The 25,710-nt window shown below is 32.8% G+C and overlaps 1 protein-coding gene across 2 annotated transcripts in view; it reads left to right on the forward strand.

Annotated features, from left to right (window-relative positions):
* Window positions 1-17,434, forward strand: part of LOC106667199 (ras GTPase-activating-like protein IQGAP1) — a 28,857-nt gene extending 11,423 nt beyond the window's left edge. For both annotated transcript variants that reach the window (XM_014394990.2, XM_014394991.2), the window contains exons 14-31: window positions 101-240; window positions 300-440; window positions 1,678-1,812; window positions 3,844-4,008; window positions 4,306-4,419; window positions 4,490-4,767; window positions 4,890-5,019; window positions 5,368-5,462; window positions 7,934-8,159; window positions 9,497-9,661; window positions 9,730-9,909; window positions 12,352-12,478; window positions 13,085-13,205; window positions 14,589-14,711; window positions 14,782-14,935; window positions 15,015-15,139; window positions 16,554-16,791; window positions 16,856-17,434. In XM_014394990.2, the coding sequence (XP_014250476.1) occupies window positions 101-240; window positions 300-440; window positions 1,678-1,812; window positions 3,844-4,008; window positions 4,306-4,419; window positions 4,490-4,767; window positions 4,890-5,019; window positions 5,368-5,462; window positions 7,934-8,159; window positions 9,497-9,661; window positions 9,730-9,909; window positions 12,352-12,478; window positions 13,085-13,205; window positions 14,589-14,711; window positions 14,782-14,935; window positions 15,015-15,139; window positions 16,554-16,791; window positions 16,856-16,975 (2,777 nt within the window). In that variant the 3' untranslated portion in view covers window positions 16,976-17,434. The remainder of the gene's footprint in view (window positions 1-100; window positions 241-299; window positions 441-1,677; window positions 1,813-3,843; window positions 4,009-4,305; window positions 4,420-4,489; window positions 4,768-4,889; window positions 5,020-5,367; window positions 5,463-7,933; window positions 8,160-9,496; window positions 9,662-9,729; window positions 9,910-12,351; window positions 12,479-13,084; window positions 13,206-14,588; window positions 14,712-14,781; window positions 14,936-15,014; window positions 15,140-16,553; window positions 16,792-16,855) is intronic.
* The last annotated feature ends 8,276 nt before the right edge of the window (window positions 17,435-25,710 follow it).

Below are 25,710 nucleotides of genomic sequence, written 5' to 3' on the forward strand. Positions count from 1 at the left end.
AATATGTATTTCAAACATTTATCCAACGTCAATTAATTTTTTGTTCTCTAAATTTAACTCTTCTCATATAACACGTAAGATTATGTTTACTTAATTTCAGACATCAAATGGCTACAAAAGCTAAATACTTCTCTTATACAAGGACATTCAGAAAGAGTTGTAGATCTGATCATTTCTCTGTCTGGTGTAAATGAAGACAATGTAAATTTTATTGCATATTTGTTAATAGCGAGAAAGAAGGTAAGCTGTTAAACCACTGCCGATAAACTTAAATTGACATTTGTCTTGTATTTTCATAGGCAATGACTGGCCAATCTCCTTGGATTAAACATACAGTTGGTTTAGCCAATATTACAATTAATCTAACAACGGAACAATATTACTGGAGTCATACAATAGATGCTGATGAACCTTGTTACGTTTCTTTAAGTGATGTTGAGGTGAGTTGATTTTCAAACATTTTTATTATTATTATTACTTGTGTATGAAAATTAACAACTTATTAAAATAATTTATTTTCTCAAACCAATTTTACATTTATCTATTTTCTGGCCCATTTAAGTAGTTTTATAATTAACATTTCCAATGGTAAGGTCTGAATAGAGCATTTCACTAATCACAACTAAGATGGTAACTTTCACAATAATTTTGTTTTCTGTTTGAAACAGTACTGATAAACATAAAGCATCATAGAAATTTTCTGTCTATAAGTACTCAGTTTTTATAGTGTATTTTTGTGTGAAACTTCTGGAACCTCTGATGTTGGCTACACTCTTCTGTGTTCAACCAAGTTTGGCTTCCTGATCAAAGAACGACAGTGGGAAGGGTGAAAATTCTGAAGAGGTGTTAACTTTAAGAAGGAGGTCAATAGCTATGTAAATTAAGTCTCAAACATCATATATGACACACACGGGTTGAGTTTTGTTAGGATGTATAGAGTTGTTATGGTTAGAGTAGAGATGGGTTAGGTATGGTTAGAAGGGTGAAAAATGTGGTGTAATTTCAGGAGTTAACTTTAAGAAGGCGGTCAATAGTAACATAAATGAGGTCTCACATATGGGAGGGCCACAGTAGCTGGGTGGTTATTGAGGTCTAATATGGGAGGACCAGGGGTTAGTATGGTAGACTCTCAGCTTGTAGACCCTACGATCGTGGCTTCAATTCCTACTGTCACCCCTGGCCTTTTTTCATGCTATCCTTCCCCATTCATGAATACGTCATCAAGTACACTGTTCTATGGCTAATATAGAAAACATAAGGCCATTAATACAAAATATAAATTTAAAAAGGCCTCAAATATCATGGGTTGGGTTTAGGTAGGGTTAGAGTTAAGGAAAGGTTAGGTTAGGTAGAGTTGTGGTTAGAGACAAGTTAGGCTAGGCAGGGTTGTTAAAGTTAGGTAGGAATAGGGATGGGTTAGGCTAGGTGGGGTTGTTAGAGTTTGGTAAAGTTAGAGACAGGTTAGGTAGGGTTAGGGACAAGTTAGGTAGGGTTAGAGTTAGGGACAGGTTAGGTTAGATATTCATGATAATATTTTTCTCTTTCAAATGAAGAAAATATGTGAGGGCAAAATGCGAGTTTTTAATTATCAGATTATCCTATTTGAATTTTAAAGTATATCTTGGATGCATATTTAATTGTTATCAGCATTTCAAAGTGTGTAATTATTCTGTTTAGAGAGTCATTCGTACTGTCAACAGTAAACACTTAGTGAGAAGGATTTGCAAACTGCAATCTCATTGCAGAGGATACTTGATCAGGAAACAAATCAGGTCAAATCTAGAAAAATCTGACTTGGAAATAAATCTGAAGGTAGGTGAAATTAATTTTGTATTTTGATTTACCGTTAATTTCTACCAATTATTATGCCACTAAGATGTTAGGAAAAAGTACATGATAGCACAAAAATATTCCTAATGGACTAAAGTTAACCTTTTGAGTTTAGTTTTTAAATAAAATAAATTTCCTTTAATCTTTATAAAATGATAGTTCCTACTCATAGTTAGTTGTTTTCAACGATCTGGCTTTCAAGCTTGTAGCTCATCCATCAGGTTGAAGGAATTTACAACCATGTCTCTCTACATGAATTGTAAAAGTGCTTCAAAGAACTTGAACTAATTTTTTTTATTATTTTAACTAGCAACCTATCAATAAATATTTCTTGATGTACATTGTTTTTAGCTAAGGTTTTAATAGTTTGTAATTCTTTTTTATCGTTAGCAGGTGTTAAAGGGAGTTTTAACATATGGACTATGAACCAAAAGAAACCAGCAGCTTTTTGGGTCTATGAGTGAGAAGATTCTGCTGGTATCATGGTGTCTGTAGTCTGTTTTCTATATATGCATGTCTATTTCGATTATATGGATTATATGGACGCTGTAAATAATTAATTAGTTGGAGGAATTCTTTTAGATCCTCTAGCATTCCTAACCATATACTTAAAATATCGTCTACCTAGGGTTTCAAAAAAAGAACAGATTTAATTAATTGTTTTTTTTATTTGAAAAGAATTTTTTCAAAATTATCCATATTTCAGCACAAAGTGGTGATAAAGGAGACCCCCATTGGTAACCCTTCATTTCATAAAATTTATTATTGAATTTACAATAATTAGATAGTAGGCATATATTTAAGAGGTCGATTATATCATTTTTTACAAATTCATGAATAGAATTCTTCGTAAGTTTTTGTTTTATAAGTTTTGTACATTCTTTAACAGGGATATTTGTGAATAAATTGGTAACATCAAATGTCACTAATACACAGTTGTTAGGAATTTTTATATTCTTTAATTGCTTTATCAATTCTAAAGAATTGTTAATACCAAATGTAGGTTGGAAATTGGTGTGTTTTAATTATTTTGTTGATAGTAATCCTGAGTTTTTGGCATGGAGAATTATAAAAGGACACTACTGGTTTTATAGGTTTATTTTCCTTTTGAATTTTGACTGTATAACGGGTTTTGGATTTGTTTGTATTAGTTTGCATATTGGTCATTTGAGAATAAGTCACTATTTTTTTATGGCTGTTTGAACTTTAGTTCTTAATTTCAAGGTGCCATCTTTTTTTATTTCTTTACAATCATTATTGTTTAAAAATTCTTCAACTTTAGAAATGTATTTTTGATGTTCAGTGATAACTACACTATTTCCTTTATTGGCTTTTAAAATAACATTGGTATTTTTTAACTTTTTTAATTGTATGTGAGATATTTAATTTTTTGTTGTTTAGGTTTGCTGAGTTGTGTTTAATTACTTCAGCAAATTTATATTTTATACATATTAGTATTTATTTTACAACAGTCTACCAATGAACCAAGGGATAGTAGTTTTTTTGTATCTAATTCTGTTTTTGGGACAAATTTTAAGTCTTTATTTAATAAATTAATTTCTTCTTTATTTAATACCATGTTTGTTAAGTTTATAACCCTTCAGTAAAATTTAATTGGAGTTATTTGGTATTTATTAATATTTTTATTTTTAAGTGTACTGTACCTCATGTGTTTATTTTTTAAAATCCAAGATACTTTGTTTTCTTTATGAATGATAAATTTAACTTTTGATGACGTATCATAATTAAATTTATCCCATTTTACTGGAAACAATAATGAGGCAAGCCAAATGTGTACAAGTTCTTGTACTTCACTTTTAATATTCATGTCGAGAGACGTGGTTGTAAATTCCTTCAACCTGATGGATGAGCTTGAAATCCGGATCGTTGAAAACAACTAACTGTGAATAGGAACTATCTTTTTATAAAGATTGAACAACATACTCACTCTACCATTTATCATTTCTATAAATTTCCTTTGTCTGGCTAAATATAAAAATTTTTATCTTCCAGAGAGACCCAGTTGTAATAATACAGGCAGCTTGGAGAGGGTACAGAGTACGCAAACTATTCAAGAGCATATTGACAGTTGAAAATGTAACCTACAAAAACTTACGAGCTTTTTTGTCGTTGGTTGATGTGAACACGGCCGATTATAAACGAGAAATACATTTGCAGGTATTCATTGGCAATAAGTCTATAACATTGTGTTTATTTTGCTGTCAACATGTCTTGTTTGAATATACATAGACAAAACATGAAATATATTTCTTATTCAACTTCTGAGAAGTTAAAGAACAATTAATTTCTCTTACAAATCAAAAACCAATAAAAATTTAAATTTATAGACTAGTTATGTTTAACCTGCTTGTTAAATAAATTAGACAAAAATTATTTTATTTGTGAAAATATAAATCCAGAATAGTATTAGTTATAATTAATATTACCAGTATTGAAAATTGTGTATTTACAAAGGCTTTGCGAGGACAAGTGGCCCAGTCAATAAGAACAAACACTGAATTAATGGAACAAATCAATAAAATGGACATAACAATAGGACTTTTAGTACAAAATAAAATATCTTTAATGGTAAATAATTTTTATTAAATTTTATTCATGAACAAATTCACCAATTTTCATATTTTTAATTTTTCTGTAGGATGCTGTAGAAGAGTCTAAAAGACTTGGGATTGGTGTTAAAGGGTTGAAGAGCTTGAGGGCTGATAATAGGCGAATTTTAGAAGGATATGAACATCTTTTTTACACCTTGCAAACATCACCTCACTACTTGGCCAAATTGTTATTTTGCTTGCCACAAAATAGGAGTTCCAAATTTTTACAATCAGTCATATTTAGTTTATATAATTTCGGAGCTAACCAGAGAAATGAATATTTACTTCTAAAATTATTTCAGCATGCTCTTAAAGAAGAAATCAGGTAATATATTATCAATCTATGTTTAGCAAACTAATAAGCCATTATTGTGATTAAAAACTATTGGTTAACTTGACAAAAATCATTTTTATAAAATTAATCTATTTATAAACAAAATGTTTCAGAAATAAATTTACCAATCCATTAGAGGTTATAACTGGTAATCCGTTGGTATTGAAAATGGTGGTGAATTACGCTCGATTGACGTCAGGCCACAACGCTTTGAGGCATATTTTAGGACAACTTTTGATGAAGGTATTTTTAGAAAATTCAGTCAGTTTTACATATGATCTATCCTGACAAATAGAACAGTGATTTAAAAAAAACTCATAGTATTTATGGAAAACATTATAGTTGCATGTAAGTCAAATATTTAAGAACTTGTCTACTTTATGAAATTCGTATTCTGTATCTAATCCAGTGTTTTCATTTGTGGCTATCTTGGGAGGCACTACAGACTGCACAATTTCTATGCCAGCCACTTGGCTAAATCTTGTAAAAGATTTGTAAACCTTCAAAAAGATTTTTATGAAAATATTCACCTTATTGTCATTGTTTTAATACACCTAAGCTTATATTAATTGCTTCAATTTTTGTTTTTAGGTTCTTAATAATAAAGAAATGACAATAGAAACAAACCCTGTTTCAATTTATAATCATTGGCGTAATGAGACGGAAATGAACTCCGGCAAATCCTTGTAAGTTTATGTATGACAGTTTAAATTACAATAATTTATTAATAAATATAACTATAATTTATTACTTACTGTGTAATAATGTATGAATGACAGTTTAATGTCTTGAAATAAAGTCAATTCAGTGAACTTCTTTAATATAGACTTGATTATCATGTATAGTCGAACTTCTCCACGCACACACTTCTATTAAGGACATCCTTCATGACTGGACAGTTTGATTTTCCCTGGCCGTTAGTTTACTATGAAAAGTATTTCTAATAATCAGACACAGATACTATATTTATAGATTTTTCAATGAAAATGTCTCTTATAAGCAACAGCAGAAATGCAGATAAATTCATTCAAATTCAATCCATTTTTTAAATTTCACTTAATGTACCTAATATTTTTTATACATGTGGACCCTTGTAATAAACAGGTGGTGTACCCGTATGGGAAGTTGTGTCAGGTGTTCCCCACTTTAGAGAACTTTAAGAGTGGGAAAAAATCACAGTATGCAGGAATTGAGGAGTTTCCCAGAGAGGCTAGGTGGCTAATTTTGTAAAGCCTCGCATAACCAGTGTGATGGTGCTCCATAAAAAAAAGTTTGAACCCCTCTCAAAAGACATACATAGGTCATAAAGTAGTGACTTTACCTAACCATTCCTAGCCTAACCCTACCAAACCTAACCTTACCTAACCTAACCTAACCCAACCCAACCCAAGCACACTACTACATAACACAAAAATGGTCACACAAATATTAGGTTGGCAAGAAATTAATGTTTTTTTATAGTATATATTTTTTTTTTTTTTTTAATACCTGACATGGTTTTTAACTATTTGGAGGTGTATTGTACACATATGTGTCCAATGTTTGCAATTACTTTTTGCCATCCTTCAGGTAGCAAATCTATTCCTCTTGCATAAATATTTCTATCTTTTGAGTCCAGGAAGGTTTGCACTGCTGTTGGAACATTTTCAAACTTTTGGCCATTTAAAAAATTTTATAATAACCTAAGTGAGAGTAAAGTAGGTGATAAAATTTCCCAATTAAGATTTGTTAATAATTGTTTGGTCTTCAAAACAACGCGAGGGGTGAGTATTACCATGGTGAAAGACTTACACTTTTTCTGTTTGCTAGTGCAGACCATTTTTACTACACTTGAAGGTCTAAATGGGTTAGGTGTTCATTCATACTACAGTTCACTATTACCCGTTTTGCCCTTGTGGTGAAAGCTCAAAATGCAAGGGAGCTACTTGTTCCACCAAATGTATGACATACATTTTTTTGTTGTTTTGGAACAACTGGGGGGGGGGCTGTTGACCGGATTGACAATAAGCTTTTTTGCAGACTTTGTTTTTGTATGTGATCCATTTTTCATCACCTGTTAACAGTCTATGAAGAAATGGGTTGTAAGAGTGATGACAGAGGGGTGAAGAGCAAATTGAGATACAATCCACAAAATTTCTTTTGCTGAGTTTGAGTGGGATTCATGTAGCATACTTTTGAAAAACCCAACTATTTGGATGTGGTTTCCAGTGGTTGTTTGGGTAACATTTAACATCTCCCTAGTTCTTCGGTCGTCAAGCAGGGATTTTCTTCTAGCCTATACCTCAACTTGTTGGAGTCAGCGTCAACCTCAGAAGGATGTCCTCTGCGCGCATCATCTTCAAGAGCAAAATTTCCTTCTCTAAATCGAACAAACCACTGTTGGACATTACGATCATTTACAGCATTAGAACCAAACACTGCACACAAATTTTCAGTTGCGACAGTTGCATTGTTCCCTTTTTGGAATTCCTAAAGTGAAGGAATAACGCATAATGCCTTAAATGCGTTTCATCCAGTCATGATTACCTATTAAATTATTTGACACTACTAAAGAAGGTGAAAACAGCAACTGAGGGGAAATAAAATCTTTTAATTTGGGGATTAAACAAGCGTATTTGTAAACAAAAATAATATAGACAAAAATTGTAAATATTAAGCTAATTAATCCTATAATTGAAAAACGACATTATTTTCTTGCCAAACCTAGTTTTATATCCAGCCCAGAAAACATATCCATATTAATATATATATTTAATCCAGGTGAAATATATAAGTCCACAAGAAAGAGAAAATTAGTGTCCATGTGTATACAAATATATACCTTAACCTAACACCCTAATCCTATTTTACTTAACCTAACCCAACCCAACCCTTGCACACTCCCTCATAACATTGAAAATGGTTACATTAATAATTTTGTAGTAATTAATACTAATAATATTTATTAAATAAATAATTAATAAAATAATTTTTAACCTTTAAAAAACAGGTTGATAAGACAAAAATAACACTGGTTAGCAGTCTCAGTTTGTCTTTCTCTCTCTCTCTCTCTCTCTCTCTCTCTCTCACACACACACACACACGCGCGCGCACAAGCCCCTGAAAAAATGCACAAATCATCATCTCAGCTACCATCAATAATTATATTTTGTTTTAGTGATTTACCCCACACTGTGTCATATGATGTGGCTTTAAGTCATCCAGAAGTAGTTAAACGTGTCAACAAAGCATTAGACCTACTGAAATCATATGTAAGAATGTTTCTCAAGAGGATAGTCTCAACGAGAGATTGTTTACCGTACGGTTTGAGGTTTATTGCCAAAGAACTGAAATCAGCGTTAATGTCAAAATTTCCCAATGCACCATTAAAAGAAATAATGAAGGTATATTTAAAAAATTATATTTTCTTATGTTAATTTAGGATGAGGTAGAGGTAATTTAGGATGTCATGGTGATCAGTCAAATATGAAATATTTATTAATTTCCAAGCTTTCAGCTATTATTTTTCTATAACATTGAATATAAATTACAACAATGACTAATGATTGAAAGGTCAAATTTAGGACAAAAGCTTGGCAATTAAGAAATATCTCAGAGTTGACTGACACAACCATGGTACAATGCCGCCAACCCCTTTATTAAAGGGACATTTACAAATAAGTAAAATAACACTAATAGGCAAAAAAAGTGGCCACCCTTGTTTTTTAAGTTGTTACTCGCAATTGTTATAATTTTTATTTTTTGTTGTTTACTGATTATTTTTAAAGAAAAATATAACATATAGCTAAACAAAAAATTAAACTGAGTAAAACAATTTCAGTATGGAGTACTTCCTCCTCTTGTGTTAATCACAGCTTGTGTTGGCCGTGGCATGGATTTTATGAGGTTTTGAATGTAGTGGTATAGTATGGTGAATTTTCATACTCCTCCAACAGCGCCATACTTAATTCCTACAAATTCTCTGGCATCAATAGGAAACTTTTTACCCTCTTTGACAACTCGCCCCAAAGTTGTTTGATTCGGGATGCTGGCTACTCCGAACATTGAATTGAAGCCCATTCCAAGTACTCACCAATGATCCTAGCTGTGTATGGCCTTGCATTGTCATGCATACAAATAAAACAGTTGTGAAGTAGTGGCATATAAGGAACAACTTCTTGTAACACTTCTTCAACATATCGCGCAGCTGTTAGGGAATCTTCGATGAAGATCAAGTTTGTGCGAACCATGCCTTCTTGAGTAAACTCCAGTATCTGGGTAGTGATGGAAGACCCTTTGGACAATTGTTCTGGGAATATTAAGCACCTTGGCCACAAATGCTTGACTTCTTCCATCTATCAACAATGCTATGTTTCTAGCCAAATCTGTATCACGTAAAACAATCTCTCAAACATATTTGAAATTTAAAAATGGTATAACTTTGAAACAAAATCAAACCACTGGATCGTTAAAAGTGATTGCCTATTATAAGATTCATTGACAAAATCCAATTGTAAACACAAGGGGGAGATTTCATCTGTGTTTTAATTACCTCTAATCCTTTAAAACAGCCCAAATAATGTAAAATAATCAATGAAGGATTGTGTAAGAGAATTAAAAATATTAAGGGTGGCCACTTTTTGCCTCTCAGTATATATTTTGGTTAATCAAATAGTTTTCCTCTCAATTAGTTAATATCTTAAAAATAAACAAAATCTTTAATGTTCTATCCTTACAACAGGTCGTTGGAAACATGCTTTATTATCAATTCATCAATTCAGCGATTGTCGCTCCTGATGCATTTGATATTATATCTCTGCCAGCTGGTAAAACTCTTTCAAGCGATGAGCGTCATTCTTTAGCAAGCATAGCGAAAATCTTGCAATTTGCAGCAGCAAAAAAAGGGGTAATTAAAAAAAAAATCTTCTGTTCATAAAAATATAATTCCGTTTGGTAATCATTTGGGTATTTCAGTTTGGAGATGAATCAAGACATCTCATGTGTGTAAATCCGTTCATTATTGAATGTCATGATGTATTTAAAGAACACTTCCTACAATGTTGTGAGGTCGAAGACTTAGATGTTCACTTTTCAATAAATGAGTACACCGAAGCTACGTTGATTACTTCTCCTATAATTTATATTTCATTACAAGTAAGTAACAATTTAATTTAATTTAATTTATTATTTTTTATGCAAAGTATAGTTGAATTGAAAAATAATAAATGAATTAAAATAATTACTTTTGTTAATAGAACCAACTAAAAACATACAGTCGATTGTTGATAATTCGAAACCCAAGGGACCACAAAAATAGGAAACTAATTAAAATAATAAATAATTAAAGAAAATAATTAAAATGCTATACTTCACACTAATAAATACATTCTCACTGACTAGAAACTTTCATGCTATATGCATAATTAAAATTTGGGAGGCATCGGTGTTTTACACCTATGTCCTGCCCACAATCGCTCTAAAATGTACAGTGGAATTTGCTTATAACGATGCTGGATGCAATAATATTCTGGGTATAATGACTTTGAGCAGTGTTTTCGGTTGCTTTTCTATCTCATGTGCAATAATTTTGTTTGTATATAACGATGATGGTTACAATGATAATTTGAAAATGGCGATGCATTTTCAAACAAAAGGGTCTTATAATGATTTTCTTCCCCTTTAATTTTCTTTGTATTAACCAATGACTTAACGATCTTGCGTGTTTTCTCAGTTGAATCTCGAATTTAGGGAATCCCCTGTTGGGTTTACAATACGAATTTTAATTTTAATTTTAACAGTCTCAGTCACCATTTTGGTTTCTTTTCATCTCGACAAGTTTGTGTTAAAAATGTCAAAATAGAAAGCACCATTCTTTTTTTAACACCAAGTAAGAATTTTGTGAAAAAATCTTATTATTCCAAAAGCATACAAACCATTATAACTGATTATTTTATCTAAAAAAAAAAAAATCAATGCATTAATAAGGTAAAAATATACATATGTAATTTTCATTTTTTTCTTTCTTTCTTTAATTAAATCCATTTGATTTCATGGTCCCCACACACACACTCATACCTACAGTCGTCAGTCAGTCACTCAATCTATCACACCAATTAAGTACATTCATTCAGAAAGATAAAATAACTAACCTAGTTTGGTAGGTCTGTTCTGCCACAATCCTACCCATTCAATCAAACACTCACCCTACTAAACACATTAATTCTAAATGAGACCATGTGTGAAAGGTCATAAAATGTGACCATATGCATTTATCCGCTTCAGGTATCCAGTCAGATTTTTGCCGACTTCACAGCTTTATCTTATAAATCTTTTGAGATTCGTGTATTGTTCTGAGTGGTATCACTGGTGTGTTCTATACCAGTAAATGTTTTTCAGTTGCTTGGGTGCCGCTCTGTCGCCTTATTAATTAGGAGATGTGTTACTCCCGGTGTGGCCAATTCATGATTGGGCCATCACTTTTTGTTGTCCATGTTCTCCAAGCCCACTGTTCGTGGACAGTTTTATCACTTTTAATTTGTTGGTCATTACAGCCCAGTGGTTTTGCCAAACTTCCCAACATCAAATTTTTAAATAAACAGCATCTGCTGGGCTCACAGGTTTCTCATTGCATTCTTTGTCAACATGGCCCGGAATCCAGATAATATCGATTATTTCTTTATTTGTTTAATTAATTTTCTTCCATATTGCCTGGATTAGCATGGGGAAGATATTACAGATGGTCAATATCGCGCTGAACGAGTCCATGCAGATAACGTATTGGTTGTGGCTGATCCTGCCCAATCTTTTAACAATTTTATTAAAAACCATATTGTGGCTGTGATGAAAGAGAAACATTTAGATAAGTAGAAACGTAATTTTTGAAGTTTTTCAATTATTTGATATAACTTTCAAGTTTTCTTTTTTTAAGCCATAAAGGAGAAAAGGTATAATAAATATGTATTTTTTGAGATCACTCTATGTGGTCTGCAGGTTCACATAAATCACACAGGTTAAACTCTGTCGCCAAAATTCTGAAACGAGTTTGACTGACTGATACAGCAATGATCAATAATGCCTAAATTACAAATACTTATCTTATTAGTCATAATGTTTAACTATTCATTCAATGAATAATATAAAGTTTATTATGATTAAGAGATTGAGAGAGAGAGAGAGAGAGAGAGAGAGAGAATGTTAAAAAAAACTTTATTGTACTATATTTAAAAGATACAAAGTATAATGAATTTAAATAATTAATGTGGTCAATTATGACTGCTAAATACAGTGCATACATGAATTAATCTATTCAAAAGTTTTGCAATTAATATTGAAATATTAAAGATTTGGTTACTGTGAAATAATTTTTTGTATCAACCTGATCTACCTATTTTATCTATTAGATAAAATGCCTTTCACCATTTCGTAATCTGATGAGTAAGACTAACAAGTGAATCATCGATGAGCAGGATAAACAGAGGCAATCAAGCGAGAATTATTTTGTCATGCTTTATTTACAATATAAATATACAGTTCACTTTTTATAACTATATTATGTTATGAATATTTTTATTTATCATTTGTTTTAATTTTATTTAGGAAATATTAGAAATTCATACTCTACTGAATGATAATAAAAATGAAATTGCACCAGAAGTAAATGATCCTCTAAAAGAATTGCTCAATGATTTAGGGCCAGTACCTACATTGTCTCAGCTGTCAGGTTGTAAGTATTTTTCTTCCTGCAAATACAAAGATCTGAATTTGCAGCATTCAAACTGTTCACACGTTTGTTACGGCCATTGTTCTGGAACGACACACCTCTTCTAGAAAATCCCTGCTTTTCAAAGCTTGTTGTAGGGTATTTTGGGAATTTTTGGAATCTAATTGGTGTCACATGCCTTTAGTATCACTTTATCAACTTTATTATGAAGTAATTCAGATATCGTGAGATGCGGTCGGGTGTGATGTAGGTTTCAGAAAATGTTTTTCTGAAACCTACATCACATCAGACCGCATCTCACGATTTCTAAATAAAGATCGAAACGTTGGCACGATAAAGAAAATGTTTTTCTGAAACCTACATCACACCAGNGTCACTAATCTCTACACATTTATTATGAAGACCGATTTGATTTTTGGATTGAACTTTTGGAAATTTTGTGATTTTTTGAAACAAATAAATTTTTTTAATAAAAATTTCTTTCCGTGTCTTCACAAATCAATGCCGAAACGAACGTGATAATATAAAAGTTTATAGTGTGTGTACTTAATATAATTAGTATGAAGTGTACATTTATATGTTTGACGTATTTCTTAAATTAATTTTAAGATGATGGCAGTGATGACTACAACGAACGTCAAATAGCCAAAACTGAAATTTGTATAAAACTTAAGAATAAATTTGAAGGATTCGCTGAAAGCAACACAGATCTGAACAAACTTTTTGTGCGGTAAGTGCCAGTGAACAATTGTAAAAGTTTTGTTTTACAATTTTTTTTTTTTTTTTTTTTTTTTTGTGCAGTTTATCGTATTTAGCTATTACAACTTTACAATTACCTTTGGCATTAAATATACTAATGAACAGACCAGTCAATTTTTATACATTATCAAGATAATAGTAATTGAATATAAGTTGTATTTATCTAACTAAATGGTCGGTAGGATAATTTTATACATGATTTTTCTCCTTCTTTCAAGACTGTGAAAAAAGGTGTTCTCCAAGGATTCATCCTGTAGTGTAAATCAACTACAGGATTTACACTACATCAAACTGCAGACTTTCCTAAAAATCCCAAGTACTTACATATGCAGTACCACCATCATCAAACCCAGACCCAGTGGCCTTCATAAACCACCAGGATCTGTCCTGTTTTAAAGAACATTGCGAAGAAATGTAGGATCAGACTCGACGAAATCAAATCTCAACTTATATTGTGCAATAGTATTGAATGACATTATGATCCCAATTTATACGAATGCTAGATAGTCTAAAAAATATGGCACAATATTAACCTTACCCGTGTAAGGTTTGCATTAAATTGCATTGCAAAGCGCAATAAAAATTTAACTCAAACTTTTGTTCATTGAGCAAACTTCAATACAAACCCTATACGGTCAAAAATATTGTGCAATTTATAATAGTGTGCAATATAGTTGATCATCTAGGGCCCGCCTTATTCATAATTCCATGCGATTTTTTTTTTTTTTGTCTAAATTACAATGTTATATAAAAGAAATGACACACTGTCGAACTTTTCTCATGTTTTATTACTGTCAATAATAATTTAAACTTTTAAAAAATTAATTAAACGAAGAAGGTTGCACAGTTCGTCATTTCATTCACATCACAATTAACAACCCTGTAAGTTAATTACCTTTTGCTTATGAACGAGTGAATCAAGCGGAGAGCTACTCAAGTGGAGAGCATTTGTAGGAAGAGTAGTTAGAAGGGCAGACGGGGTGAAGTCACTTGTCAAGTTACTGAAAGGTGGTAGATAAAATTCAAAATTGAGCCATTGCCTGAAGGGTTGGTATCGGAATGGTATTGCCCTTTTTTTCAAAGCGGTTTATCAATTCAGCTCCCTACTTCGAATCCAACTTTATTCACAAAAACCTTTAAATTCTATTGTCCTCAAAACCACTGCAATCTGATACAGTCACATAAAATGTTAAACGTTCATCCCAACCCCTTCCTGACAATCCTTTAAGACTCTTAAAGTGCCAATGGTATGAATTCAATACGTTACTTATCCACTCTTTTATGTAAAATTTAATAACCAAGTAACATTAAACATGAAATAAGATTCCTATAATTCATGTTTTGCTGATTCCAGAGCAAAGGAAATTCTAGTTATGGTATTTCCATATTTATCCGGCCACACGTTGCCAGGCGCCCTTAGAATTGAAAGCACAAAAGATGAGGCAAATTTATTTAAAGAAAGAAACCCCGAGCAAGGGTATAATTATAATTCTTTTTTTTAGTAGAATGTAAATAAATAATCGCTAACTATTTTTTTTCTTCTCTAGGACACTTAAAGAATGTAAATCCAAGTTGAAAAAATATTTAAATCAGTTGTGTGATCAGGGTGTGATCAGCAAAGACAATAGCTATCAATGCATATTAAATTCTATCGCTGCTGACATTTCAAATAAAAATAAATACAGAAAGCAGCAATCTAAGGTAATGTCAATTTTTTAATATTATTTATTTATTTATTTTTTAAATTGAAAATTTGCTTTTATTTTTATATTGATTTAAGGACTTGTGCAATGTGGAAGCAACTTTGAAAAGCCTGAAAGAAAAGACTGCATATTATCAAGATCAAATTGTTTCCTACCAACAGTATATTGAGAGATGTTTAGAAAACCTTAACAGCGGAAAACGGTAAATTAACTCTCTATATAAAATTAAATGAAATTATTACTATATAAAATACACAAGGTGTAAGGCTACTTGCGTAACAAGCTTTGTATATGAATTTCACTCCTCCAGTATGATAAAAAGTTTGCATGAACCATGATCTGATTCTCAACCCTTTCACAGATATTCAGCATTTTGTTTTTTCAAGTACCTATGGTTTCATCATAAATCTATTCACAGCTCTTGAACTATTCATTTTTCAGGGAAAAAAGAGCATTAAATTTCCTTTGAGAAGGCACCCTTCTAAAAATTTTAATTTAATTATTAAAAAAAAACTTAATCCTTCATAAACTACTACATTTAAAATTTGTTTAAAAAAAATTTGCAACCTGAAAAAAGTCACAGTAGAGCTTGACAAATTGTTAATTTAATAAGCTTTCCAGGTGTATACCTTATTCTTTAATTATATGCTAAATGGGAAAAAGTGGTGACCATGAGAAAAACAAAACTCGGGTTAACCTTGAAATTAAACTTTTTTCCTTTTTTATTTTTTAAAAATAAATAAATAAATAAATGCAGAAGTTGTAAAACCTACCTCTAACCTAATAAAAAATCACACCCAAAAAATTCTATATAATTTGGTTTGTTCATTATTGTAAAATAAATTGTTATCAGGATAAAAAGTTGAATCACTTGATTAACCCAGTACCCTTATTCTCACCGTCACCTCTTTTTCCCATTTAGCATAAAATTTCCGCATTTTGGTTCTAGTGTAATTAAACAATAGGGTATATCACTAGAAATGTTATTAAATGACGAAGTTACAAAATTCTCCAAGCTCTACTGTGAATTTTTCCAATGAGGTTTCAAATTTACATTTTTTAAACAAATTGTAATGTAGTAGTTTTTGAAAGATTTAATGTTTTTGTTTTACCAAAAATTAAATTGACAATTCTAGGAGGGTGTCTTCTTATAAAGGAAATTTAATGCTCTTTTCAATGCTTTTTTTTAAATATTTCTCCAGAAATGAATAGTTCAGGGAGCTATGAGTAGATTTATGACGAAAACTGGTGATAGTTGAAGTACACATAAAATCTTGAATATCTAAGAATGAGTTGATTGGACCATCGTTTATACAAACTTTTTTGTCTCCATTGTTATGGTAAGGTTTGTAATGTGAGGAGCCTGACATCCTGTGTAGTAATTATGTCAGCATTCAGCAATATATTTTGTCTCAATTCACAAAAAAATGGAGATCTTAATATTTATAAATATTGGGTTGTAAAAATAAGACCGTTGTTATAATTTGATTTTAGTCTGTTTTTTAATTACTTTGGCTCAAACTCAAAAATTTGCACAAAAAAATGCATGAAAACAAAAAATTTTAATACATTTTGTTTATATCAATTTTTAATATATTTCTGATATATATTTACAGGAATATTCATGTTGTGAAAAGGACTAACCCCAATGAAAAATTTAATTCGAAACATGTTTTAAAATACACTGGAACAAAATTATTCGATAAAGGTATATTAATATCTATCGACGGCCTCCCTCCTTCTCAATATAAGCACGTACTGTTTGAAATTCGCCCTTCAGACCATAACGGGATATTTGACATAACTGGGAAATTTATGGGAGTCGAAGTGGAAAACGTTGAAATCGATATGCAAGTGAGTATTATTGATGCAAACCAATTTATTTTGACATAAAAAACATCAAATTTACATTTTTCAGGACTTATTGCAGCTCCAGTATAATGGTGTAGGCGTGAAAAATATTTTTGGAAAAGCAAAAATTAATATCAATTTATTATTATTTCTCCTCAATGCGAAATATTACAAGAAAACTAAATAGAGTTTTTTTATCTCTTGTTTTATCTATTCAATGTGTTATAAAATGTGATATAGTTTATTTAACTTAACACTTTTGTTAATACCAATTTAATTTAAATTAATATATTTACTTTTTAACATTACACTTTAATATTTTTTTTAATATTATTTTTATGTTAATTTAACATGTTATTGTATACATAGTATGCTGTTAGTTTTTAATATTTGTTTTGGATATAAATTTGTTGTAAAAGTGTTCTTTTAATTCATAATGTCATTATATAAACTCATCAAAAATCTTATTTGAAATGTTGTATGAATATGCAACTCAAATTAATTCAATATATAAAACCGATACAAGAAGTTAACCCACTTAAGTTGCGATAAAACTTACGGGCAACTTTAGACTGTGTAATAACGTAATAATATACTTAATATTTTTTAATATATACACACAAAAAATAACATATTGTAGTCTTACATGGAATTGTATAAAAAAAAGTTTTAATATAATAATTCAAATACAGTTTTATATTTTAAATTAGTTGTTTTATTTATTTAGATGTCATGACAAAACCTAGTATTGTGAGGAAAAAGAGTGTTCTTCACTTCAACTTCTTCTTCAAACTTTAATAAAGTAAATAATTTCATCTTTTGGCAGATTTTTCTATAAATTTGTAAATTGGTGGCACAAGTTCAGACAAAAATTTAAAAACTTAATTGTTGAGTGATAATTCATTATTATTTCAATTAAATGAACTTATAGAAAACAAGATTAAGGAACTGAAGTATGACTCCGTTCCATTATGTTCAGAAACATGCTATGTTTTAATCTGAGGGTTGGTGACATGCGAACTTAGGTAAACTAACTAATAAGGAATGAGATCTCAAGGTTGTTCTTATGTTAGGTAGTATTAGGGACAGATTAGATTATAAATGGTAAAAGTACGGTAATGAATGTTTAGTGTTTGGGACAGGTTGGGTTATGAATGATTAGAGACAGGTTAGATTATAAAGAGTTAGGTTAGATAGGGTTAATCCTTTAGGGAGAAATTAGATTATGAATAGTTAGGGTTAGATGATTTAAGGTTAGGGAGGGTTAGATTATTTAAGGATGGGGAGGGTTAGATTATTTAAGTTTAGGGGGTTAGATTATTTATGATGATGTAGGTTAATAGGGTTAGTGATGGGGATAAGTTGGGTTATGAATGGTTAGTGTTGTTTATAAGTGGTTAAGTAAGGTGAGTTAGGGACAGGTTAAATTATGACTGATAAGGATTAGATTATGTAAGGTTAGGGAGGGTTAGATTATGAATGGTTAGGTAATGTGGGTTTAGTGGTGGGGACAGCTTGGGTTAGGGGCAGGCTAGATTATGTAAGCCGAGTGTTAGATTATTAATCATTATCACACCAGACCGCATCTCACGATTTCTGAATAATTATTAATGATTATGTAGGGTTAGTGACTGGGACAGTTAGTGTTAGGTTAGGTAGGGTGAGTTATGGACAAATTAGGTTATGATTGGTTAGGGTTAAGCTAGCTAGGGTTAGTGTCACAAAAAGGTTAGATTATGAATAGTTAAGGAGAGGTAGATTATGAATGGTTAGGGTTGGTGACAGAAAAGTTAGATTATGAATGGTTAGAGTTAGTGTCTGGGAGAGATTAGATTAAGAATGGTTAGGGTTTGGTTAGCTAAGGTTAGTCTCAGGGAGAGGTTTAGTTATAAATGATTGGGGAGAGGTAGATTATGAATGGTTATGATTAGTGTTACAGACAGATATGGTTTTGCATTGTTTAGGGTTACTTTTAGTTTAGGTAGGGTTGGGTTACAAATCCATGATTCAAGGTTTTTTGCCGTGAAGTGGAGAAAATATGCTTTAATTTTTTGTTTTAGTTTAACATGTTCTCTTTTCAATTTTTTGAGTTGAAGGGTTTTTCCAAGTCTATTATTTTCTTTAATAGTTCGTGAGAGATAGTTTTGGTCGTGCCAGTAATTTTAACTTCTTTCTTCTGACTCAGGAATTCTCAGTCCCTAAGTCCTTGCCTACCAGGATATAGGTAAAACGTGGGAGCTTAAGGATTCGTTCCGTTGCGTCGGATGCTGTTTTAAGAGCACTAGCGATGCTATACTTAGGACTTTTTTTGCAATATTTTGTATTTCTTTGTTCAATTTTTTGTGATCATGGGCCTGACTATTTATGATGTATGAAAATAACGACATATTAGGATTTACCGTAAGTTCTACCATAGTGTGGCGTCGTGCTTTCTTGAAGTAGAGTGTATTTATGATAAATTTTAAGAAAAACAGAGGAATAATTTTTTTTCCCCCAATATGAACTTTGAACCCTATTATGACAGTTTTGTCGGTTCGTTCGGCGACGATGAATCAGTGGGAAGTTATTTTATACGTATAAATTTTTTTTACCAATGCATGATAAGCAATGAAAGAAGGTATTTGTTTGTTGTTATTATTATAATCTATACGAAAATTGCACGGAAAAACGGAAAAATCCATCGAAATTCCCCACTCGACTAGCGCCGATCTATAAGCATCCAAGTGGGGAGACAGTTGAAGGAGTGGGATACCAGACCGGTTGGACGTCGGGAACCGGAAGGGACTTCGGATTCAGCAGACGTACGCCTTCTTGGATAAAGTCCCCTGGGCTTTACCTCCGGCTCCAATTCAGTACGGGCTTCATTCAAATCTGCCATCCTATCAACTTTTTACATATCCACTCTTTCTTTGTCGACAGAATGTAAGTTTTCAAATAGATTTTTTTTTCAAAAATAATTTTTTTAAAAATTGTTTATTTATACTCACGTAGTATCTGTTTTCTTAGTTTGTTTATCTGAGAAGTTCAAACAAATAGGTCGTTGTTTTTAATTTTCTGTTGTTATAAAGTCGTAATTTATGCAGGACAAGTCTAGGTGAAAGGAAGATTATTGCGTCTGTAAATTTTATGCAGGATTTTATTTTACAAGGTGATCAAATGGTGGAGGGTTCCATGGTATTTCATAGAAAAACAAACAACAAAATAGAGAAACTTTCATTTTCTGTCCTCCCTGTTTCATCCGAAAGGGAAAGTGAAGTCAGCCAGCAATCAGAAGCTTAAAAGTCTTAGGAAAGTAACAGATTTAGGCGGTTAGCGGGCCGTCAATTCAATTATTATGTTAGTTTTATTTCTTCTTTTGCCAAATTGGCATCCGGGATCTGTCATCGTTGATCAGAAACGAAATTTTCACTCATTAACTGACTTTTCCCGTTTATAATTGGCTCCAAACTGATTTTATTTTGTCCCCTTTGCATACAGACATACAAAATTTGGCAAAAATTTCTACAGCTGAATTTATTTTAAAACTGTTTAATATTTAATTACGAACACAATAAAGTCTGAAAATATGCAATTTGTCAGTTTAAGCCAAGCATCCTCAGAGTATCATAGCTACAGAAAAAATGCGAATCGCAATAAATCAATGACTATTTATTCTAACACCTGTTTAAACAAAAGAAATATTTCAACAGGGAGGATAACGTGTAATCTGGATCAGACCACTTGAGTTGGAAACAAATTTTCAATTTGTCGATAAATAGCCGATGATTTTTTCCCTTCTAGCGTGATGGTCGTAAGTTAAGTCGATGGCGTTTTTTTAAAAGTACATTCGATTATTCAAGCTAGTTTTAAAAAAGTTTAATCAACAATAAGCCATTTTGTTCTACATGTCCTCAGATTTCACATAGAGCTCAGGTTTTTGAGCGATGAACTTGGCTTTCTGTAGTCCTGTGAAATTTTTCTCATTAATAGATCTTTGCAGAACCTGTGAGAGAGGCGAATATAGTCGAATTTGGAATCTAAGAGTATTATAACGAAAAGTGTTGCACCTTTAAGACCCACTCTCAGTTCTATTAGGATTACTCCAAGGCGGAATTTTGAGCCCGATCTTGTTTTCAATCTATTTTGTCGTAAAATAAGTTCATAGTGTTTTCTGATAGTAGATTCACTGATTTCAGGTCATTTTAAACATATTTAATAAACAACGAACCTTTTGTTTCACTACCTGTTGCCATCTTTCAAGTAGAACGCAGGTTTTTGGGCTATGAACCTTGATTGGCTTTCTGCAGTCCAGTAAAATTTTTCCCATTAAAAGATCTTTGCAGAACCTGTGAGTCAGGCAATATGGTCGAATATGGAATCTAAGAGAAGTGTACTATAACGAAAAGTGTTGCACCACACTGTAATTTTGTAATTCCTTCCTCACAGGAAATCTCGGGTTTTTGCGATGAACTAAGTCCTCGATGACGTAATGTTTTCCTTATTAATAGAGTTGCAGAGCACGGAATATGTGAAAATCGAATACAATGGGTGGATAGCACACCCCAGGCTAGCTTTAGTTATTTCTGGGGTGAGCTTAATCCTGATGGAAAACAATTCTATTGCGATTATCCAATGCCGGTCTCTTTTGGTCAATTTGGCTGACTTTAATAGAGTAGGATTAACGGTTTGGTTTGTCGGAAGAAGCTATTACAGCATCTCCTTCAAATCCCATCAAATGTACCATCTTCTTTGGTCTTCCAACTTTTGGAGTGGTTAACGGTTTTCCCCACGATTTTCCTCTCTGAACACTGTAAAAGACCCACTTTTCCTCTTCAGTTATCAATTTAAAAATGGGTCCTTTTTATGGAGTCTCATTTGGAACGTGAATTTGCCGGAGTGGTTTGGTTGTTAACACCAAACTGCTCATAAACACACAAATTAACAATAGTTCACATACAGCTTTTACACCATTCAAAAACGTACACTGTGAGCAGGCCGACGTACTTCCCAAAAGTCGAGCCAGTATGAACACCTCCGGCCACGAGCCTTTCTGAGTCCTAGTAATTTACCAAAAAAAGGGACCCATTAAAAATCCATAATGAGATCAAATATTGCCCAAACCCAAGGGACGGCATTATACCTAGTTTACAGCAATTGCCTCTATTATTCCACAAAATATTCCCTGATACGGTTCGACCTCGGCAATGAAGGACGTAGAAGCAACTTCAACGCTGAGCCTAATACCTTTTGTTCTTTAACAAGGGCTTAAATCCATGAGATCTTTTTCTTACAAACGAGAGGAGTACTGGCAGCGACAGTGGCAGTAGCATGGTCAACGCGAGTGACCTTTTTACTCGTGCCTTTTACTATTTTGAATGTAAACGGTGTACTTCATGAACTATTTTTTTAATCCCTTAAGCATACTCTCCATTAGCTTTTCTCTAGCGCTGATAGCCCCTCATAGTTTGTTTTGCTTCTGAAGGTGTTTCTCTGGAATTGATTTTGATTCATTCTGATATATTTGTAGAAAGAAAGCTCATCATCTTTCAAGATTTGGCACTCTCTGCCTCTCTGCTCGAGTAGTGACCGAATTATTAACCGATGCCCTGGGACGGTTTTGGCTGTCATTTTCTTAATCCAAAATCAAAGTTTTTATCTTTCTGCTATAAGGTAGCACGATTACTCACAAAGCAAGCAGTGAGTAATTTCGACGGGACGATAACGTTCAGCAACAATCATTAAATTCGGCGACGTGACTAGGACGAAGTTTCATTCTTTATTACAGTTTTGAAATCTTATAAAGTTTAAAGTAAAATCAACGTGACGTGTCTGATTTTTGTTATCTTTCTTACTTGATACGGCTAGATTTGATACAGGTTTTTCTTTTAAATCCACTTTTTGATAAAGGTATATGAACTTATCGCTTGATCAATGAGTAACTTGTTTTTTTGTTTTTTCTGCTGACCTTGATCTTTATACATTACAATTTTGGAATTATTTTTTTTGTTATTTTTCACAATAGATATATTAAAGAAGTCGAATAATTGGTCTATTGTAAAATATACGTTATAACAAGCATAACCGCTACTCACGATTTTCGAATAATCATCGACTAACGGTCACTAATCACCACACATTATCAAGAGCTCTTCGTTCAGCTTAAGACTTTTTATCAGATCCTAAAGCTTAGCTCAGTCTGTCCAGTCAGCAGTTCTACTGTCATTGTAAACTGACAGAACCTGACAGTTAGCCTTGTTAGTCTCCGCTGTGATCCCGTTGAACTGAGGACTTATTCTTAATCCATTGTCTCATTAATCTACATTTTTGGCCATTTGGTATGCCTCAAATAGGTTCACAGTTGATTGGTGTCTTCATCGAACTTTCCTTGGCCAATTTATCGGCCTCCTCTGCCCTTTATTCCATCGTACCAAATCAAGGGTAATTTTGAGTGGACCAACCAATGGAGATGGAGATGGTTGTATGCCCAATGTCTGACTGGGATCCCAAATGGTTCTGGGTTTCACTGTTGATGAAGTAGTGCCTGGTTGTCCTAGTAGGCTATTATTTTGTTGGTAATACCAAGCCATTTGATCTTCCTGGCTAGTTAAGTAGCCACAGTCTCCAACTTAAAGGCAGTGGTGTATAGCCCAAGGCTTATATGAATTCTGGTCCTTAGTTTATTTCCATTGATACCAGTTCCTAACTATTACTTGTTCTTAGAGCCATCCATATACCAGATACAATCTTAATTTGGATCCATTGCTCCCAGTCTGCTCTACAAAGTATTTTAATTTGAATTTTCTTATCAAATTTAAATAATGGAATCATGTAAACAGGCATTCCCAGAACCTCGTCTGCCTGACCCTCCTGAAGCTTTAATTGATCCTTTTTATGCTAGTAGGCTATTCAAGCCTGTCACTGCATTAGCCTCTCCCTGGATGAAGATATGTAGTGGTGGTAGATTCCAGACGGATTTCCAAGGCATTGCCCAGGTACGCTAGTCTCTTAGCAGTACTGAGGATGTAACGTCTTCATCTACCTAATCACCTATCTGTATGAGGTCTAACAATGACTATAACCATAGCGAAGATGAATATGAAGACTAGGAACTTCTGGCTTATTCCTCCTTAGTTTCTCTTAAGACGTGTTAGGTTATTGACTGTCATTGCTACAATTCCTTTCCCTGGGTTTTCTTTGTTTCCCAGGTTATGTCTCCGTTGAGCGGTTCCTCGCATTCGCTGTTTTCTCCTTCTCGTTGCTACAAATGGGATCATCATTGAATGTAGGTGTTTTCTCAGATACCAGTGACCGGGTAGCCCTATCACTATCGTGAGTTTTATCCTGCCTAACGTTAGCAACGTGTTTGCCAGTTTTGGAAACTGCCACCTTTAGAGTTTGTCCATCTTTCCTTTTGTCTTTTTTGGATCCATTCTGAGATGGAGATGGTAGATAACCGTAGGGATATCTTTGAATTTTGTCACCAGCTTTTCCCACAAATGAGTTTACATCTGCTCTTGTTTCGTTTTATTTAGTTGTTGGTGCTTTTTCCAAAATTGCCTAATTGACAATTTGCTGTATTATCAAGCTGTAAAAGGAAGGCCGTTTTCGGCACATCCTGACCTAAAAATAACGAGGAAACGCTAACAAAACAGTATGAAACCAATTTGACACTGACCGTCCGCTCGGGCCAAGTGTCTCGACTTTTGTTCTGCTTTATGGAATTTTTATTCTAAAAATTGCGTTATGAAGTTAGTAAGTTTTTATGAAATCAGGTGAAAATAAACTTTTTCGTCCAGGGTCACTGTTGTCTAATGTACGACGTGAAGACTGCCAGTTTAGCAAAGTTTCCACCGTCAGCGTTTACTCCTTCGGCAATTCTTCTAGGTTCCCAAATAGCAGCCAATGAACGCGCAGCACCTCTTTATACAGTGCTTAGTGCTACTTGCAACTTGACTCATCACTAAGCAAGCACCCGTCTCGCCCTGTTCTGTCAATGTTCCAAGTTCATTTTTGATATTGTTTTACGGTGTGGTAATTGAAACAATACTCGTAATGGAACATTTTAATTTTTTTAATCCTTTATTCTCGGAATGTTACCGTTTATAAGTCAACTTTTTAACCTCCTCCCGCTCCACGGGTGCAAAATTACAGCAGATATCCTTGCTAGATTTTGGGTTCTCCGTCCTACAGTGCCAACAGGTGTCCACCCCAAAGCTTACTGCTGGCAACCTAATCATTCTTTCGTCAGCGAATCGCTCAGTTCCAGCTTTCCTAAAGTTCCACAAAAAGCTCTCGGACTATCCTCGGACCTCCTCGCCTCTTAATCCCTCATATTGCGCTGTCAACGTTGGATGGTTCTCATTTCCCCTTCTGCTCAATTTTTATTATTTGCTGACCATCTGAAAATCTATATATATATATATATTATATATATATAATTTTTTTGCTATTGTAAAATGTCATTTTATATTGGATTTCGATCTGTAAATAAATAACCTGTGACCTCCAAGTGACACTCGTCATGACCAGGAGAAAAACTGCACATATCTGTAATATGCTGCACAAGCTACAAATAAATAAAAAAAATTACAACAGCCACAATGCAGAAATATTAAATTGTCAATACTATCATCACAGTGATATAGGCGTTATAGCACATACAAGGCATGATAAAGTAGTGAAACAAATTGTTCATTGGACAATTTCTTTTTTTTACAGAGCAATTAAAGCAGGAAATTTCACTTATCAAGCTAAGATAAATAAAAATTCCCAGAGTTTACGATTTGGTACAGTCACACCTTCGATTACATACATGTCAAATCTCTTGCAATCACAACACGCTCATTAAAAGAAACTGTTTAATTTCTTTTCTAGCAATCTAAAACTATAAATGTTGTGTAATAAGGAAATTGACAATAACTAGCTTATTTTGAAGATTTGGAC

The sequence above is a fragment of the Cimex lectularius genome, unplaced genomic scaffold, assembly GCF_000648675.2.
Source record: "Cimex lectularius strain Harlan isolate CLEC.00 unplaced genomic scaffold, Clec_2.1 scaffold27, whole genome shotgun sequence".
NCBI classification, from domain to species: Eukaryota; Metazoa; Arthropoda; class Insecta; order Hemiptera; family Cimicidae; genus Cimex; species Cimex lectularius.